Source organism: Podarcis bocagei (genome assembly GCF_964188305.1).
Source record: "Podarcis bocagei genome assembly, chromosome: 10".
NCBI classification, from domain to species: Eukaryota; Metazoa; Chordata; class Lepidosauria; order Squamata; family Lacertidae; genus Podarcis; species Podarcis bocagei.
In genome coordinates, this window is record NC_138135.1 from 21,837,676 (window position 1) to 21,855,482 (window position 17,807).

At 46.3% G+C, this 17,807-nt stretch overlaps 1 protein-coding gene across 1 annotated transcript in view; it reads left to right on the forward strand.

Annotated features, from left to right (window-relative positions):
- The first annotated feature begins 5,442 nt into the window (after nt 1–5,442).
- The window catches only part of LOC308595642 (sodium- and chloride-dependent GABA transporter 1-like), a 37,277-nt gene continuing 24,912 nt past the window's right edge, over nt 5,443–17,807 (forward strand). The window contains exons 1-6 of the mRNA XM_081210173.1: nt 5,443–5,741; nt 10,786–10,917; nt 12,279–12,379; nt 13,877–13,986; nt 15,206–15,338; nt 16,704–16,838. Of these exons, the coding sequence (XP_081066299.1) occupies nt 5,498–5,741; nt 10,786–10,917; nt 12,279–12,379; nt 13,877–13,986; nt 15,206–15,338; nt 16,704–16,838 (855 nt within the window). The 5' untranslated portion in view covers nt 5,443–5,497. The remainder of the gene's footprint in view (nt 5,742–10,785; nt 10,918–12,278; nt 12,380–13,876; nt 13,987–15,205; nt 15,339–16,703; nt 16,839–17,807) is intronic.

Here is a 17,807-nt window from a genome sequence, read left to right on the forward strand (position 1 = left end):
AAGCAACGTAAGGGACTCTCGGATTGCTGTCACGGGAAATGGGGTTGCTTGTGTGTAAACCTCCAGCTGTTCCAAAAACTGCTTGGAAGTTGGTGGTGTCTTTCCCTGACTGAGCAGCCGAGGTGCTGCTGCTGCTCAGTCGCTGGATGAATCCGTGAGTGGGTGTTTCCTAAATTTCCTCCAACATAAAAGCTCCTTGACTGACACCCTTCGCCTCGCCTCTCTGCGCGTAACCCTTTTGCGCAGAGTGGGCGTGCCCAGAGGTGCCGCTCCGCTCTCTTCACTCCCTTCAGTGCCAGCATCCCGGAGCCTCTCCTCCGAGGTGCTGCCTCCCTCCTCCTTCTTCCTGGTGTCACCGGAACATTCTTCCCCAGATGACTTTCTCTCTCTACCCTTACTCGTTCCCTCTTCCGCAGAATCGGGAAGCACCTCCTCTCCCCTCTGCTCCGATGTCAGTTCCCTGACAAGTATCATACCACTTTAAGCAGCTGTGGGTTTTGGCAAAGAACCCTGGGAGCTGTAGTTTGTTAAGGGTTCGGAGAGCTGTTGTTGTTGTTGTCGTTTAGTCGTTTAGTCGTGTCCGACTCTTCGTGACCCCATGGACCAGAGCACGCCAGGCACTTCTGTCTCCCACTGCCTCCCGCAGTTTGGTCAAACTCATGCTGGTAGCTTCGAGAACACTGTCCAACCATCTTGTCCTCTGTCGTCCCCTTCTCCTTGTGCCCTCCATCTTTCCCAACACCAGGGTATTTTCCAGGGAGTCTTCTCTTCTCCTGAGGTGGCCAAAGTATTGGAGCCTCAACTTCACGATCTGTCCTTCCAGTGAGCACTCAGGGCTGATTTCCTTAAGAATGGATGGGTTTGATCTTCTTGCAGTCCACCCTCTGCCTCTTCCAAATCCAGCTTGCACTTCAGAGAGCACGCTATTCCCCTCACAGACCTCCATTTCCCAGATTTTCCTGGGAAGGGGCAATCAATAGTGAAATCATTCTGAGAACTGTAGCTCTGTAAGGGGAATAGGGTTCTCCTAGCAACTCTCAGCACCCTGAACGAACTCCAGTTCCCAGGAATCTTCGGGGGAAAGCCCTGCTCTATCCTGCACCAAAGCAAACATCCATTCCAGCCTCGCAAAAACACTCAAGGAGGTTCAGAGCTAGGCCAGTGAGGCAGCGTGACCTGGCATGGGTTCCCAGCGTCAAATGTTTGGCTCCCTCATTCCCCATCCCTGGTGTATATGTTTCTGTTGTACACAATAGCTTCTCAGTCATACATCCAGCCTGACCTCCCATGTTCGCAATGCTGTTTGCCAGCCTTCAGCAGGTAGAATGCTTGAGGATACCTTCCAACATTCCTCAGATGAAAATTGGGACATTTCTCATGCCTCCTCCCACTGACCCTCCTTGACCTCCCATTTTGGTCCCCCCACCCTTCACAGAGCATTTCCTATCAGAAGAAGGGCGAGTGTCGCCACAACACAAATGGGACACAGTGGCGTAGCGTGGGTTGTCAGCACCCGGGGCAAGGCAAGTAATTTGCGCCCCCTAACCCGGGGCAAGGCAAGTAATTTGTGCCCCCTAACCCCTAACCTGCCGCTGCTGCCAGCTTCTTCTTGCTGCTGCCTGGTCTGGTCTGGTGTGGTTCTCTCCCGCGCTCAGCGCTGCGCTGGGCGGCCGCTGCACTGTCCCTCCCCCAGATAGTCCCTCCCTCGCTCTCTCTCCGCTCCGCACCGCAACACACACCTGGCACCCTCCCCCTCCACAGTGGGCGGCGACCCGGCAGCTCGGATCGGATTCGCACAGCCAGCACTGCAGTGAGAGTGAGTGAGTGAGCCAGGTAGGGGCAGAGAGCTGCGAGTGCGAGCGCCCCCCCCCAGATGTTGCGCCCGGTGCGGCTGGCCCCCCCTGCACCCCCCACGCTATGCCACTGATGGGACACACTCTCCACCATCCTGAGAAAAACCCCTGATCCCATCTTTAAAATATATATATATACTTTGGTAGATTTACACAAAGACACACCAATAGCTAAATTTTAGAAAGGGGCAACATTAGACAAAGACACACAAAGCATTATTTTTTAAAAATATAAAAATCAAGACTCCTTGCTCTCCACTTTGCTCCCCCTTTCTCCCCACCCAGGGTGGCCCTGCCCCTCAGAGCCAGCACATCAAAGGGGGTTGGGTCTTGGCAATGGCAGCCTCTCGCCCTCACCTGCTCTTCAGCAGCCCCATGAGCCATCCAAGGGAGGAGACCAGCAGTGGCAGCCATGGAGAGGCAATGGGATGCTCTCTCATAGCCGTGGCCACAACTCAGGGCAAGTGCCAGTTCACTCTCCTCCCCAAGCTTGGCACTGGCACTGGAAGAGGAAAGAGGGACATTCCAGGATCAAATCATCAGCTGTGCAGAATGCCGTGGCGAGACTCCTTATGGGGTCCTCGCTGCGAGATCACATTCACCCGGTGCTATACCAGCTGCACTGGCTCCCAGTGGAGTACAGGATCAGGTTTAAGGTGCTGGTTTTAACCTTTATAGCTCTATACGGCCTAGGACCCTCATACCATACCTCTTCTGGTATGTCCCACGGAGGACCTTACGGTCTTCAAACAAAAACATATTGGAGGTCCTGGGCCACAGGGAGGTTAGGCTGGCTTCAACCAGAGCCAGGGCTTTTTCGGCTGTGGCTCTGATCTGGTGGAACACTTTGTCACAAGAGACTAGGGCCCTGCAGGACTTGACATCTTTCCACAGGGCCTGCAAGACGGAGCTGTTCCACCAGGCCTTTGGCCAAGGCACAGCCTTTGGTAATCCTCACAGAACTCTAGCCCAATGGTTGCCATTAATTTGATTTGAACTGATTTTATAATGAATTGATTTTAGACTGCTGTAGTATTTTACTGTTGTTAGCCGCTCTGAGCCTGGCTTCAGCTGGGGAGGGTGGGATATAAATAAAATTTTATTATTATTATTATAATTCCAGGACTGTCCCTGGAAAATCAGGACACTTGCAGGGTAGGCTTGAGAAACTGGTGGCGAAGGCCCTCCCATGCAAGGCTTAGCTTACTGTAAGGTTTGTTAGCTTTTGATTTCAAAGACCAAATTGGAGTCCCTCCTTATATCCAGCAAATTAAACACATCATGCTGCTGAGATGAAAAGCATTGGCAGTCATATTTGCTGGGATAATGTTCGCCCAATGCAAACAAGCAGAGAAGAAATAATAATAATAAAAATACTATTAAGACTTTCATGCAATGAACAGCAGCTTTTCTGAAACAGATAAGCCATTAAAGATCATTGTTGGAAGAGGCAAAACGTGCATTCCCATTATGTTGCATAAAAGCTAAAATGTGAGTTAAATTATTCAGCTCATAGTAAAGAAGAGGAATTCTCATGAATGCTTCAATTTAATAAGCACTCATTAATTCCTCTGCTGTTCACACTGAGATAGGAAAGTGAGCACACTCTTCTGAATAACAGTGAGGAGCAAAATCTGGACCAGCACCATATTTTTTAAGAGAACCTGGGCAAGCTGCCCTAAGTGACCCCCCCCCAAGATCCAAGTGGACACCCCCTTAGCATCTACCACAACTTGGAGGGAGCCTAGCAGTGATACTGATGCAGTCACCAACCATGTCCCCACCCCCCACATACAAGTAGGCTTACCTGGTAACAGTAGGACTGTAATGGGATGGTTACAGTACCATTTTAGCCAGATGAGCCCATGAGTTCTCATGTGGGGGAGGCTGGTGGCTGCAGCAGCACCACTAGATGCCCCCTGTGATAGCAGGAACTGTGTCAGCTCCAGTGGGATGTTTGCTTACTTGTCTCACATCTGGAACAGGAATCAATCCAGCAAACACAATTGCTGTTTGCCATTGTTGCTGCTTTCAGTCCACAAATGGGAAATAATGGATAACATAGCAAACAACAGCTGATAAAACAATACAAACCTATTGAAAAATGAAATTAAGGGGGTGGGATAACATAACGTTAATGTAACTTGCACAGTTAATTGCATACGTTATGGAATTTCACAATAAGGAAGGCAGTGTGATGGATAGCGTCGTTTTGGGTGGAAGACCAACTGCAGCAGAATGGAAACAGAGCTGCATGGAATGACTAGAGGGCAGAACAGAAAACGATGCCTTCTTACATCCCTACTCTTGACCCAGTTTGGATAGGTGAGCTGCTCTCAGTTAATAAGAGAAAGGTTTTGAGAAAGTATTTGTCACTAGAGGTAGAGAGGAAGGTATTTCTGAGACATGATGGGCTATTACTAGCTCTTCTTGCTCAGCCCGGCTGGCAGCACAGCGTTTGACCATTCATCAGGTTGTCTTCATCTAACCCCAATAAATGGCAATCTTATTCCAACCCAGTCAGGCAGCCAGGGGAGAAACATATTGGAAGATTTACTGAGTCATTACCTTGGGCGTAGATTTAAATGAAATTTACTGGCTTGGTAAATGGTTTCAGGGCTGCAGGCCTAGAGGTCCTGCTATAAATCATATGTGACGCAGGGCATTTTTGGGGGAGGAGATTTTTGACTGTGATTTCCTTGGGTGTTCTTAAGCAAGTTGGGTTCTTTCAGCTAATATGGTGCTTCTCTAGTATGCCATAGCAAAATTCTGTAAGTGAAAATAATAATAGTAAAAAACAAGAGTTTCCTTAAATGTAGCAATGTGTTCACCCAATGGCCCTAGGCTACCTTTAGTGGAAGGTATGTGTATGTTAGAAATAATCTTGCCCCTTTGACAGTCATATTATTCCCTAAACCTCAGCAACAGGGTCACCTTGGGGGGGAGCCTTCCTTATGTGCAATCCATTGCGGAATTGCTTTGACATTCTGCAACACCCCCCCCCCCAATATTGGCTTAAGTGGGAAACCAGGCACAAGAGCAGGGGCGTAAGAAGGGGGTGCAGGAGATGCGGTCTGCCTCAGGTGTCATCTCTGAGGGAGTGACAAAATGGCACACCGTAGGGGGTGGTGGTGGCCTGGCCTGGAGCGCACCTGAGCCATGCATCTCTCCTGGGAGTGACGCAGTGGCTCAGGGCCCTGCGCTGCCTGAAATGGCAGTGTTTGGGCTTGCATCCACCAGGTGGACTCCATGGGCAGCTTGCCACAGTGCCTCCCTGTGCAGATTACCATGGCGCCCTTGTGCGCAGCTCGCCCTGCCCCCACCACTTCGGGTGCCGGAGCAACTAACTACGGCCGTGTACAAGAGCACGCTCCCCCTTCTGCAATTCCCAGTAGCTGGTATTCACACACACACACACACACACACACTTGCATGCAATTCAAAGCCCGGCAATTGTTTAAAACACTTTGTCTTTTACGTACAACGTGCCTCAAGAAGTCTAACCCTCTTGCTGACTGGCTGCCAAAGATAACTTCTCTTACACTTTTCAGGTACCACTGAGGAATTTGCCCACTGTGATCCAACCGTCTTGATCTTCTGAGGGTCTCCCCTCCCCTTCCTCCATGACGTAAATGTAAGCAGAAATGGGAAAGATTGACACCACGTCCGTGGAGCTGAACTCGCCTTCTGAGATGAAGGAAGCTGCCCTAGAGGAGTCGGAGGAGCCCATTGACTCAGAAAGCAAATACGCCAGCAAGAAGAAAAAGGAGGTCCCGGACAGAGGATCTTGGAAAGGCAAATTCGACTTCCTGCTCTCCTGCATAGGATATGCCATTGGCTTAGGGAATGTTTGGCGTTTCCCATATCTCTGTGGCAAGAATGGAGGAGGTGAGATTGACCTGATCAAGACTTTGTTTACTCATTTGTTTACCCCACATTTCAGGATATAAATGCTATTCAAATTTATTATTCAATTATATATTTTCACTTGACGGTTGATAGAAGGTGGAGATGATAAGCCACTCCCTATGTTCCTAGGCCTCACGCTCTCTCAGAGTTTCAGAATGTTTACAGACCAATCCTAGATGCAGGGCTGGCCCAAGACATGTTGGCGCCTGAGGCGAACCACAAAATGCCTCCCTATTCCAGCCACGGAAGAAGAGGTGAGTGAAGATCTGCATTAGGAACAGGTGCGGAATAAAGATCTATGTTGGGAACAAGGTGGGGAATCAAATCAAACTTACCCAACAGCTGAAGTGGCAATCAAAGGCCACTGTGGAGGTGTGAGCACTCTGAATCATGCCAGGTAGGTGCAGAGGAGACCCCAAAGGGCAACCCCTCTCATTTCTTCCTTAGGAGGGAACCAGCAACACCTCCTATTCACTGAGAGGCTGCTGTAGGGACAGCTCTTGCTGCTGAGGAGATGGAAGATCTTGCCTCCAAGGAGCGCACTGCAGCTGTCGCTGCCACCACAGCAGTGGCAGCAGCAAGTAATGCATTCCTTCGAGCAGTGGTTATCAACCTGTGGGTTCCCAGATGTTGTTGGAATACAACTCCCATCACCCTTGAGCTCTGGCCTTGCTAGCTAGGGATGATGGGAGTTGTAGTCCAACAACATCTGGGGACCCACAGGTTGAGAACCGCTACCTTAGAGGATGGATCTGCTGCCCCTGTGCATTCTGCTGCCTGAGGCAGTCGCCTCACCTTGCTTCATGATTGAGCCGGCCTTGCCTAGATATGTTTACTCAGAAGTGAGTCTCTCTCACTGACGAGATCTTCCTCCAAAGAGGTGTGCAGGGGCTTGCAGTCTTAAAGGGGCACAAAAGACTTCCAAAGTGCAATCAAGCCATCCTGACTGAAAATCTCAAGCAAGGATCTGTGGCTGCTCTTGAAGAAAAAGAACCCGTCTCCTCAGTTCCAGGCTCTATTGCTCCTAATTTTTCTTAATGTAATTTGCCTACTTACTTTAATTATATCATTGCCTCTCCATCTGTTACTAAATCAGTTCCAATTAGGGTTGCCAGCATTCAGTGGCCATGTGTCCTACTTTACAGAGGACAGCCCTCTGCTTGAAGGTGTCCTCTATATGATGGTCCATTTTAAAGAACCATCAAAAGGAAGAGGAGACAGGGCCTTGAGGTTGCCCATCAACAGTTAGCAGCTAGACAGCAGACTGAGCAAGCACACAGGTCACCTGCTCACCTTCTTCACTACTATGGCAAATGTTTTGTGCTTCAATTCAAGCTCTAGTGAGTATTTATGAATTTGCATCTACACATGCAAAGTTAACATATTCAATTCAGCACCTTGCTTTGTCTTCTTCTGGTGATGAATTTCTTCTTTCTGGTTGATGGCATAACTAGCCAGCCTAGAGCCATTCCCGACCTAGAGGGCATCCCTTTCCCTTCCCTTTTGTGATTGCGCAGAAGAAAACACTGCAGCAGTCATGAGTTTTCTTGTCATGTCTGAAGCAGTTGATCAAATTGGCTTTAAAGTGTTTTATCTACCACAAGCTAATGCGCAAGTATGGAGAGGGATTTGCCGTAAATCTGAGCAATGTGCTGTGAGTGTGATTTAGAGTTTCTATAAGGAAGCTACACAGCTTCTCTGGCTGGAATTATGATTTCTGAGAAGTGTTTATCTTGCTTACTTGACAAAATTCATAAGGTACTTACAAAAATATTTTAAAAAACTTTAAAATGCATAAAATTATCAAGTCCAAGAGAAGCATTCCAACAGAAGAACTATGTTGAATCTATGTAGACGGCTGCCATTGAAAGATGGCCGTTTTGCTTCTTTGGTGGGTTTTAATGGCTGTGTGAAAGCAAAAAATCAGCAGCGAAACTGATGCATCTTGTATAAACGGAACTACCCTGTGATAGGAACATAGGAAGCTTCCTTAAGTCAGGTGAGGCTAATTTGTTCAGCTAGTCTAGTACTGCATACTCTGACTGGCAGAGACTCTCCAAGGTCTCAGGCAGAGGCCTCTATCTCCTGCTATCTGATCTTTTCAGTTGGGACCTGCTTCTGTGTTCAAATACTATGGTGCCTCCCTTAGGCTTTCCAGAGAGAGGGGCAGCAATTTGGATCCAGTTCTTTCTGTTCCAGCTCCAACACTCTTATCTACTACATCCTCTGTTTTACTATAATTTTCCCCTCTAGATTTCTTTTTACCAAAGCAATCTGAGTAGAAAATCCAGGTACAAGGCTGAAAGTAGGATCTTTAAGTGGGAATAAAGGCTGTTGTGCAAAAACAGACCAGTTGAACTTCCAGTTAACAGAAAAGATTGAGATTTCAAAAGGTGGACATGGCCACATTTTTGCAAACAATGTGAACTTCCTGAGAGTCTGGATAGCTTTGTTCACAACTTGCAAATAGTGCTATGGAAATGGAAAGACAATGTTGCAACCCCCCCCCCCTCGTCTGCCTTTTTTATATTCTTCTCAATAAGTAGAACCAGACTGGCAGTCATTGCTGTATTAATTAGGAATCATTATTTGTGTTACCATTTGCATTAACGGCTGCAGATCTAATTTCTTACCTCGGCGCTTCCAAAGGCCAGTTTCATACTGGAATCTTTGTTATGCTAGGCACACAGAGCCCTCCATTTCTAGCCAAATAGGGTAAGATAATAAAAAAAGAATCAAATCAGAAGGAATTTCCAGGCATACAAAGCCTTCCATCAAGATGTAAATTATAAACGAAGGGCAATTCAAGACTGTCACATTTTCAGGAGGGCAACCAATCATATACTGGCAAATTCAAGTGGCATAATGGGAGCTGATTTTGAGCTTTTGTGCAAGGAACGCGCTTCCCTCGGAAATCTCCCCCCTGGAGAAATGCCCTGGAAAGTGAAAGAGAACACTTGCTTGGTGCAACATCATCTAACCTGACCGCAAATAAAACAGGATGAATACTCCACAAAGAGGTCATTTGGAAGTGACCTAAGTTAATAATACCTGTTAGACATTTATCTACTTTCCTTTTTCGAAGGAGAAGAAGCAAAAACCGGAGAAGTTTCCATAAGCTTCCTGGGATGTCTCTGTCCCACCCACTGCAGTAAAGTTAATAAGAAAAACTGAAAGGGGTGGGAAGTAGCAGGAGTGAATTTTGGAGGAAGCACTCAGGGACTGCAGTTAATAACAGAGTATTTGTCTTGCAGGAGGATTTTATTACATTTACAGCCCTGTTAAACACTTTACAGCTATGAACTGACTCTGTCAACTAACAGATAGTGAAGATTTTATAGCATTCTTATTAATATCAAAGTCAGGGGATGGAGTCAATTTTAATGATGATGATGATCTCTTGTGTATACTTATAGATTTAGGGAAGGTTATATATACATAAGAATAATCCTTTGGTCATCACTGGACAACAAATATTTTCTTAAACCAAAGATAAAATGATTTTATACTGTTTAAATGCCTGAAATATTAAGTTAAGAGAGCACCATATAGTTGAAATGAACAGAGAGAGGTGGATATAGAAGGGAGAAATCAGAAAATGTGAATAATACTTATGGATTTTTCACCTTTTACCGTCCCTTAATGTCAATTTATGTCTCCTCTCATTCTCCTCCTTCCTCCCTTTTTAATATAGCAAAATAGAGCTGTTTCACTAAAAGAAAAAGAAAAAGAGAGGAATTAAGCAACCAAACCACCTTCTAGGGAACAGGAGGTGACATAAAGGCGAAATTCAGAAAAGCTATTGAAGGGGCAATTAATGGGTTATTTGCAAATAATCCCACTGCCACACTCAACAGGAAGCAGAAAACTTTTAATTACTATTGGAAGGTATCTTTGTTTAATGAGACTTCATTTTGGATCAAAATCACAGCAAGAGCTTGTCCATGTTTGTGGCTGGTGCCAGAACAGAGCTACACCTTTCATTCTGCTTCCAGCTGATAGAGGAGGGAAAGGCAAGTTTCAGCTGTGGGGTAAAAGGCTCTAGCGAGGAAGCAAATTGTTAGAGAACTTGTAAGCAATTAAGCAAAATAAGATGTTATCATACTGGCCAATGATCGTGCCAATATATATAAGAACAACTAACATTCAGTGGAAAAGGGACACGGGTGGCACTGTAGGTTAAACCACAGAGCCTAGGGCTTGCTGATCAGAAGGTCGTCGGTTCGAATCCCCATGACGGGGTGAGCTCCCGTTGCTAGGTCTCAGCTCCTGCCAACCTAGCAGTTCGAAAGCACGTCAAAGTACAAGTAGATAAATAGGCACCACGCTGGTGGGAAGGTAAAAGGTGTTTCCGTGCGCTGCTCTGGTTCGCCAGCAGTGGCTTAGTCATGCTGGCCACATGACCCGGAAGCTGTACACTGGCTCCCTCGGCCAATAAAGCAAAATGAGCGCCGCAACCCCAGAGTCATCTGTGCCTGGACCTAATGGTCAGGGGTCCCTTTACCTTTACCTTTAACAGTCAGTGTAGGTTAGTTCATTGGGGGGGGGCAAATGGGGCACTGTCCCACCCACCCCCAACCTGCCTGCCTTCTTACTTACAACTAGTCCAGAGGGTTGTACTGTGTGCTAGTTTCCTCCTCTAATTTCCATGTTGCCCTTGTAGAACTCAGAAGGGAGGATGGTGGGGACAAAATTAGTTGGCTTAGTCTTTCTTGGGCTCTGGCTCCACCTACTGTTGTCCTCCCTGCCTTCCACCCTCCTAGCCCTTATGGGCACCAGCTTCTACTGATAATAGTCCGCCCTGAGATTATAAACTAAAGATGGGGAAACCTGTAGCCCTACTCATTTTTAGCTCTGGCTGTGACCACCACTGACAGATTACCCCGAAGGGAATGAAGCACTTATTAACAACGGGAAATATATATATCTCTGCCAAGGTTTTTTTGCAGGTCTTGATGCACACACGGTTTACCAGCCATAACAAAGCAGATGCAGTGAGATGTTTTCCACTTTTTCCTTCAAGGTGCCTTCCTGATTCCCTATTTTCTGACACTGGTGTTTGCTGGGATTCCGCTTTTCCTGCTGGAGACAGCTCTTGGGCAATACACCTCCGTCGGTGGACTTGGAGTATGGAAACTTGCGCCCATGTTTAAAGGTACGGTGAGCTCATGACATTGATGCAAAATAAATAGGCCACAGGAATATCAGAAACTGCTTTGTCAGGCAATCAGCCCATCTAGCTAAGGTGAGATTACCCACCTGAAAATGATGGTGATTTAACCCAGGACATTCTGCATGCAAAGCAGTTCCCATACACTGAGCCACAGCCCTTCCCCATAGAGTTGCAGTAGATGTGAGCATTGGGCGAGGGGCACTGCAAACAGCTTGTTGCATCCCTATGAGGCTGGAGACTTTAAGACCCTGAAAGCCACTGTATATATTGGCTCTGGCTGAAAGAATAGAATTTGGTCAGTAGAGACATGGGCATCAGGACAAATAGGGCACTGATCCACCAACCTCAGTCTGCAACTCAGCCAGCCCCTGCCTACCTGCCTGCCTGCCTGCCTTCTTACCCATGACCAGTCCAAAGATGACCAGTCCAGGGGTTGGCAACGCTGGCTGTCACCTTCCTCTTCCCTAGACTTGATGTTGCTCTCATAGAACTCAATAGGGAGCTCCCATTGCTCGGTCCCAGCTCCTGCCAACCTAGCAGTTCAAAAGCACATCAAAGTGCAAGTAGATAAATAGGTACTGCTCCAGCAGGGAAGGTAAACGGCGTTTCCGTGCACTGCTCTGGTTCACTAGAAGTGGCTTAGTCATGCTGGCACATGACCTGGAAGCTGTACGCCAGCTCCCTCGGCCAGTAAAGCGAGATGAGCGCTGCAACCCCAGAGTCGGCCACGACTGGACCTAATGGTCAGGGGTCCCTTTACCTTTACCTATGCTTTGACAAAAAATCCTGAACTGAAACATTTCAACAATGCAGTGTCAAGTCTTCCAGGTCACTGCCATCCACTGCTCTCTTCACTACTACTCTACAAGGGGGGGGGGAGAAGAGAAATTTAACTCAGTTCACATTTAAAGGCAAACCTACATAATTTACACTTTCCAGCACAATATGTGAATCAAAACGCAGCCATCCTTTGAAATTTGCACTACTCTGAATTTTGCAATGCAGTTCTCTAGCCGAATAATTTGTACAAAAATCCAAATACTGGGGTAAGGTGTGTGTGAAAATGCATACATTAGTGAAAATAATGTCAACACACATTATATTAGGAGAAACTGCTTTGTCAAAAAATGGATGTGTTAGGGGGGGATTCGCTGACAAATTTTCATGAAAACATTTTTTTAAAAAATATCACAACTTGATGTAGAAATGTAGAACTGAACTTGAGCCTAGGAAAAATAGAAACTAAAATAAATCAGAACTGACAGATTTGCCCACCCCTACACCTTGCCCATGTCAGCTTTGACACGACGGCTTCTCAATATACTATATTTCTTGTCTCTTAGGAGTGGGGCTAGCTGCAGTGGTTCTCTCGTTCTGGCTGAATATCTATTACATTGTCATTATTTCCTGGGCACTGTATTATCTCTTCAACTCTTTCACTGTGGTGAGTTTCTGCCATCCTCTCTTTGGTGAAGCACATGGATGGAGCAATGTATGCAAATTCCACCTTTGCACAGTACACTAGTTATTCCAGTCATGCATCACTCTCTATCCTCCTCCCAGGCATTATAAGGGACCTTATTAGAGTTGAAGGATGCATTCCAGATGGGCAAAAACACTCAAGGGGTGCGTGGGAAGCTGGGGCAGTGAAGGGCATTGCTTGGAGAGAATGGGTGAGGTGTGGAATGGGGCAGACAGTGAGGCTTGATCTGGAACCCTGGTAATGTGGGGTTCTTGGTCACGGAGAGGCTTCTTGGCTCAGTGCAAGAAGGTAGGAGTGAAGTGGATGGGAATACTGGGAGTATGGCCACCACCACCACCCCACTCACCATGCTATCATTCTCTGGTTTGGAACAAGGAATTGCTAGAGCAAATGTTATACAGTGGTACCTCGAGTTAAATACACTTCAGGTTACATACGCTTCAGGTTACAGACTCCACTAACTCAGAACTTTGCTTCAGGATGAGAACAGAATTCGTGCTCCTGAGGCACGGCGGCAGCAGGAGGCCCCATTAGCTAAAGTGGTGCTTCAGGTTAAGAACAGTTTCAGGTTAAGAATGGACCTCCAGAACGGATTAAGTATGTAACCAGAGGTACCACTGTAATGCAGTCACAGACCTGTTAAGAACAAAAGACTTAGTGGTAGTGTACATTGAGTTAAATATATGGCACATATAGAAAACAGGAAAGAGCAAAACAGTAACCATATTGACTTCTAGTGCCTTATTTCTGAAGTATTTCAGGGGCGGTGATGACCAGAGTTTGTTGGGTTCTTTCTCCACAACGCATTTCAAGGCAGTGAAGCCATTCTGATCAACGTAAAAGGCTCCATTGAAAGATGACTCTCCAAGCAATCAATAGACATACAAAGCATCTGTGCTTATTGCGCCCTGGGATTCCACTTTATTTAGACACACAGCTGCTAAGAGGCTATGTGTGTATCTTGGGCTTCTGTCCACTTTAGGGCTTTTGTTTGACTGTGTTCCACAAACACCGGTGAAACATCTTGCCAAAATATTTGTATTGTTGAGCCACTTCGGAGCCATATGTCGATAGTCCCCAGAGCAAACCAGACACCTGCAACTTCTGCTCTTGTCACTTAAATGCCGCCTAGTCATTTGTACAGATTACATTGTCGGGGCTTTGGAGGATTTCCAAAACAGAACTTTAGATCGGGACTTTGCCCTCTCCTGAGCCCAGAATGGGTAGTGACAGTTTTACAATGGTACAATAGCTTATATTACGGGAGAATCTCTTGCGCCTCTGTTTGCCCACCTGCCACCTTCTCCAGAACCATTTTGCTGGCACAAGTGGCAGGAAATTGGGTTGCCCACCCTTTGACAACCTCAAGCCTCCTGTGCACTTGACAGCTGCACCACAGGCAGAAATTCAACAGATGAAGCTGACAGTCACCCTCTCTGCTGACCTTTCCCCACTCAGGACCTGCCATGGCAGAGCTGTGGAAATGCCTGGAACACAGACCAATGCTTTTCCAACTACTCCCTCAATGACACCACCAACCTGACCAGCGCTGTGACGGAGTTCTGGGAGTACGTCCCCAGCCTAAGTCAGGTTTTGCCATCATTGGGGTCATCTCGTCAGTGCAGGGGCTGGGGTGAGAAGGAAGGAGGGAGGGATGAAAAGGGTGGTGGGACTTTCTCATTCACCTTCTGTAGAAGTACCCTTATGTTGTTGTTGTTGTTGGCATCTGTCTGTCTTGGGAGACAATGGGAGAGTCCATCTTCAGGGGTGAAGTCAAAGTGTAGGAAGGTTACAGCACCTGCCCTTACATCACTCATATTTAAACACAGTATTTGTGTTGCGAAAAAGGAGGAGAGCATCGAAATGCTGAATATAGACATTCTTGTTGTTATTCTTAATATTTGGTTGGTGTTCTCCTTCCCCTCCCCAACCTCTGCTTTGGAGAAGGTTTGGTGTTGTCCTGAGCTAACCTCTGCCTGAGCAGGATGGAACCCCCACCAGGAGCAAGGCATGGTCTTGCTCCTCATCCCTGGCCAGCAAGTGCAGGTGGGATGGATCTCACAGTTTTACCCCTCCCCTCACTTTGGGTTGATGGGGACCAGCAAGCTTCCTGCCAACATACCACCACAATGGACAAGCTCAGGGCAGAGTCCTCTTGGGCATCTGCTCCATTGCACTGCCTGTATAGCATGAAGTTCCATCTTTGATTTTTTCTTTTATTTGACTGGCTAAGTGAAGGGCAAAAGAGAACCAGCACCCCTTCCCTAGACTGGCTTCTCCAAACCAAGTCTCCAAACCAGACCTGAAACTGGATTGAAATGGAACTAAGTTCAGCAGCAGCATCCAACATTGTCTGGGACTGAGAGGCTGTCTTTCTGTGCTCCCCTTGCTCTCTTCTGGACCAGGGGGGGGGGATCTTTCACTGGACTCCTAAATGAATCCTAAAGGCTGCTGTCAATTTTGCCCAGACAGTGTCCAAGTGTTCATGTTCTCCCCTTCATACCTCTTGGCATCCCATCTGACAGTCGGGTACATGTGAAACTAGACCCACTGAATTGTTTTCCCTCTCCCCTTAAAAAGAAAGCATGCCAGTTTGTCTTGGGTTAGCTCAGCCTGCTGTTGCCCCTGACTCTACCCACAGCCGGCTTCATTTACCATTAGCTGCCCTACCCACCAGCCCCAATGGACATCAGTCACCATTGCAAATGACTCTCAGCCCCTGGAGAATCTAGTCATTCAGTCTCTCTGGATCTCAGTTGTTCTTATTTTCTCCCTGTTTTCTTGCAGGAGAAATATGCACCAGATCTCCGGAGGCCTGGGGGAACCGGGTAATATCCGCTGGCCTTTGGCTGGCACTCTGGCGTTGGCCTGGGTTCTGGTCTATTTCTCCATATGGAAAGGTGTTGAGTGGACCGGAAAGGTACTTCATGCTCATTGTGTTATCCAATACTACCTTTGATTGCTGCTTTCATTTGTTTATCTTGAAACTGAAATGTCCTCCAGGGTTTTTTCATTTTTTTTATTTTGCCTGAGTGCCTATAATGAAGGTTTCTACCTTAAATAGGTGTTAGTGCAATCAAGTTTTGACCTTAACCCTCCCCAGCCACCGCCCCAGCTTTAAAAATGATTACTTATATATATATATAATATATATATATTGCCTAATGTAATAAAAAATCTCTAAGCAGTTTGCATTTTTTAATTGTCATTATTGCATTTATACTGTGATAAAGTTACCTTAAAAACTGGATAGAATCAAGTTAAACACACAATACAATAGCAAACGTGAGCACGGGTTTCTTGTTGGAACATTTCCCACTCCCCTAAACTGAACAAGCTGAGTAGTTTTAAAACTAAATTTAACCTTTTAAAATTGCTAAGGCAGAAATGGGGCACGTGTGGCTGTCCAGGGGTTAAAATAAAAAAATTCCTTCCAGTAGCACCTTAAAGACCAACTAAGTTAGTTCTTGGTATGAGCTTTCGTGTGCATGCACACGAAAGCTCATACCAAGAACTAACTTAGTTGGTCTTTAAGGTGCTACTGGAAGGAATTTTTTTATTTTGACTATGGCAGACCAACACGGCTACCTATCTACTACTGTCCAGGGGTTGTTGGGTTCTAGTTCTGAGTTCTTAGCATGAGTCACTTTTTGAACCCAAGAGATCTGTGGCTTGATTTAATGACTGCTTGGCATGTTGTAAATGGATGTGAAAAGGAGTTTCACAACCATTTTGAAACCTGGAAAATTTTAAGTTATGTTTTGGTGATGAAATTTGAACGCAAAATACAACATTCAAAATTTAGAAACATGCAAACCAGCAAGCAAACAACAACAATTCCTTCTGTTGGAAATTTGCTTCCTGATGCTAGCTGACGTTGCATGTCTGTTGCCAGAAACTGCCACATACCAACATCTACCTGCCAGATGTTACCAAATATTGACTGCCGCTGTAAATTTGCTCTCTCAAAAAATTCAAATATTGCTATCTATCAGATGTTGTCAAATACTTATTGTTACTGCAGGTCAGCTGTTAGGTATTATCACATGCTGAACACTGAATATTGAATACTGTCAAATATTCAACTGCCACTGTATGTTAGCAGGCAGTTTGCATCCCATAATTACTAACAACTGAATCTGCTTTAGAATCTGACGTCTGCATATTTCTTCCCCCATCCTAATTTTGAGATACCTTTTTGGAGTGTGCTGCGGGTAAACTAGATTCAATTTTAACATTTAACAGCAGCTTCCAAAACCTTTCTCTCTGTTCTTCTTGCCTGTAGGTTGTCTACTTCTCCGCCACGTACCCTTACTTCATGCTCTTTATCCTGTTCTTTCGTGGAGTCACCTTGCCAGGAGCCAAGGAGGGAATCCTCTTTTACATCACGCCCGATTTCAGCAAACTCTCCAAGTCCGAGGTTTGTATTTTCATCTGATCCGTGCGACAGGGGAACTAATTACCATTGCAGACAATAAACAGCCTGTTCTCCCGGCAAGTTCCTAGAATCTAAAATGGAAATAGGAATTGAATCATTTAGATCAATGCTTCCCAAAGAACGTCTTATAAATGCCCTGGTGCATCACGACGCAGGGCCACTTCTTGCTTGATATCTGTCATGTGGAGAATGCTGAAGATGTTGCCGCAGGCCAGCTGCTCCACCCCAACATCACAAAACAGACAAGCCATTAACAAGGGACAGTGGTTGCCTTCATACCCTGCTTGAGAGCTCACCAGAGGCTTCCATTTAGCTCCTGTCGGAAACAAAATGTAGATCTTTGGGCCAGTCCCACAGAGCTCTTCTTATGTGGGAAGGAACACAGTGCACTGGTAGAACATGTGCTTCTCGTGAAGAAGGTCTAAGGACCAATCCCTGCCCTGCTGGCATCTCCTATTAAAAATATCAGGTACATAACACTATGGAAATCTCCCACCCAAGTGTTAAACCATTGCTCTGCCTAAGAACATGAGATGAGCTTGCTGGATTCAGCATCCTGTTTTCACAGTGGCCCAACCAGATGCCTATGGGAAACCCACAAGCAGGAACGAAACACAAGATCATTGTCGCTTTCTGCAGTTTCCAGAAACTGGTATTTAGAAGCATTTTGCCTTCAACTGTGGAGGTGGAATATAGTCATCCAGGCTAGTAGCTTCTCCTCCATGAAATTGTTCCAGTGCTCCAAGTTGGTGGCCATCCCATGGGAGCCAGTTGCATAGTCTAACTCCATGCTTTGTGAATGAGTAATTTATTTTGTCTGTTTCCCAACGTACAGCTTCAGTAGATGTTCCCTACCATTGGGACGCGGGTGGTGCTGTGGGTTAAACCACAGAGCCTAGGACTTGCCAATCAGAAGGTCGGCGGTTCGAATCCCCGTGATGGGGTGAGCTC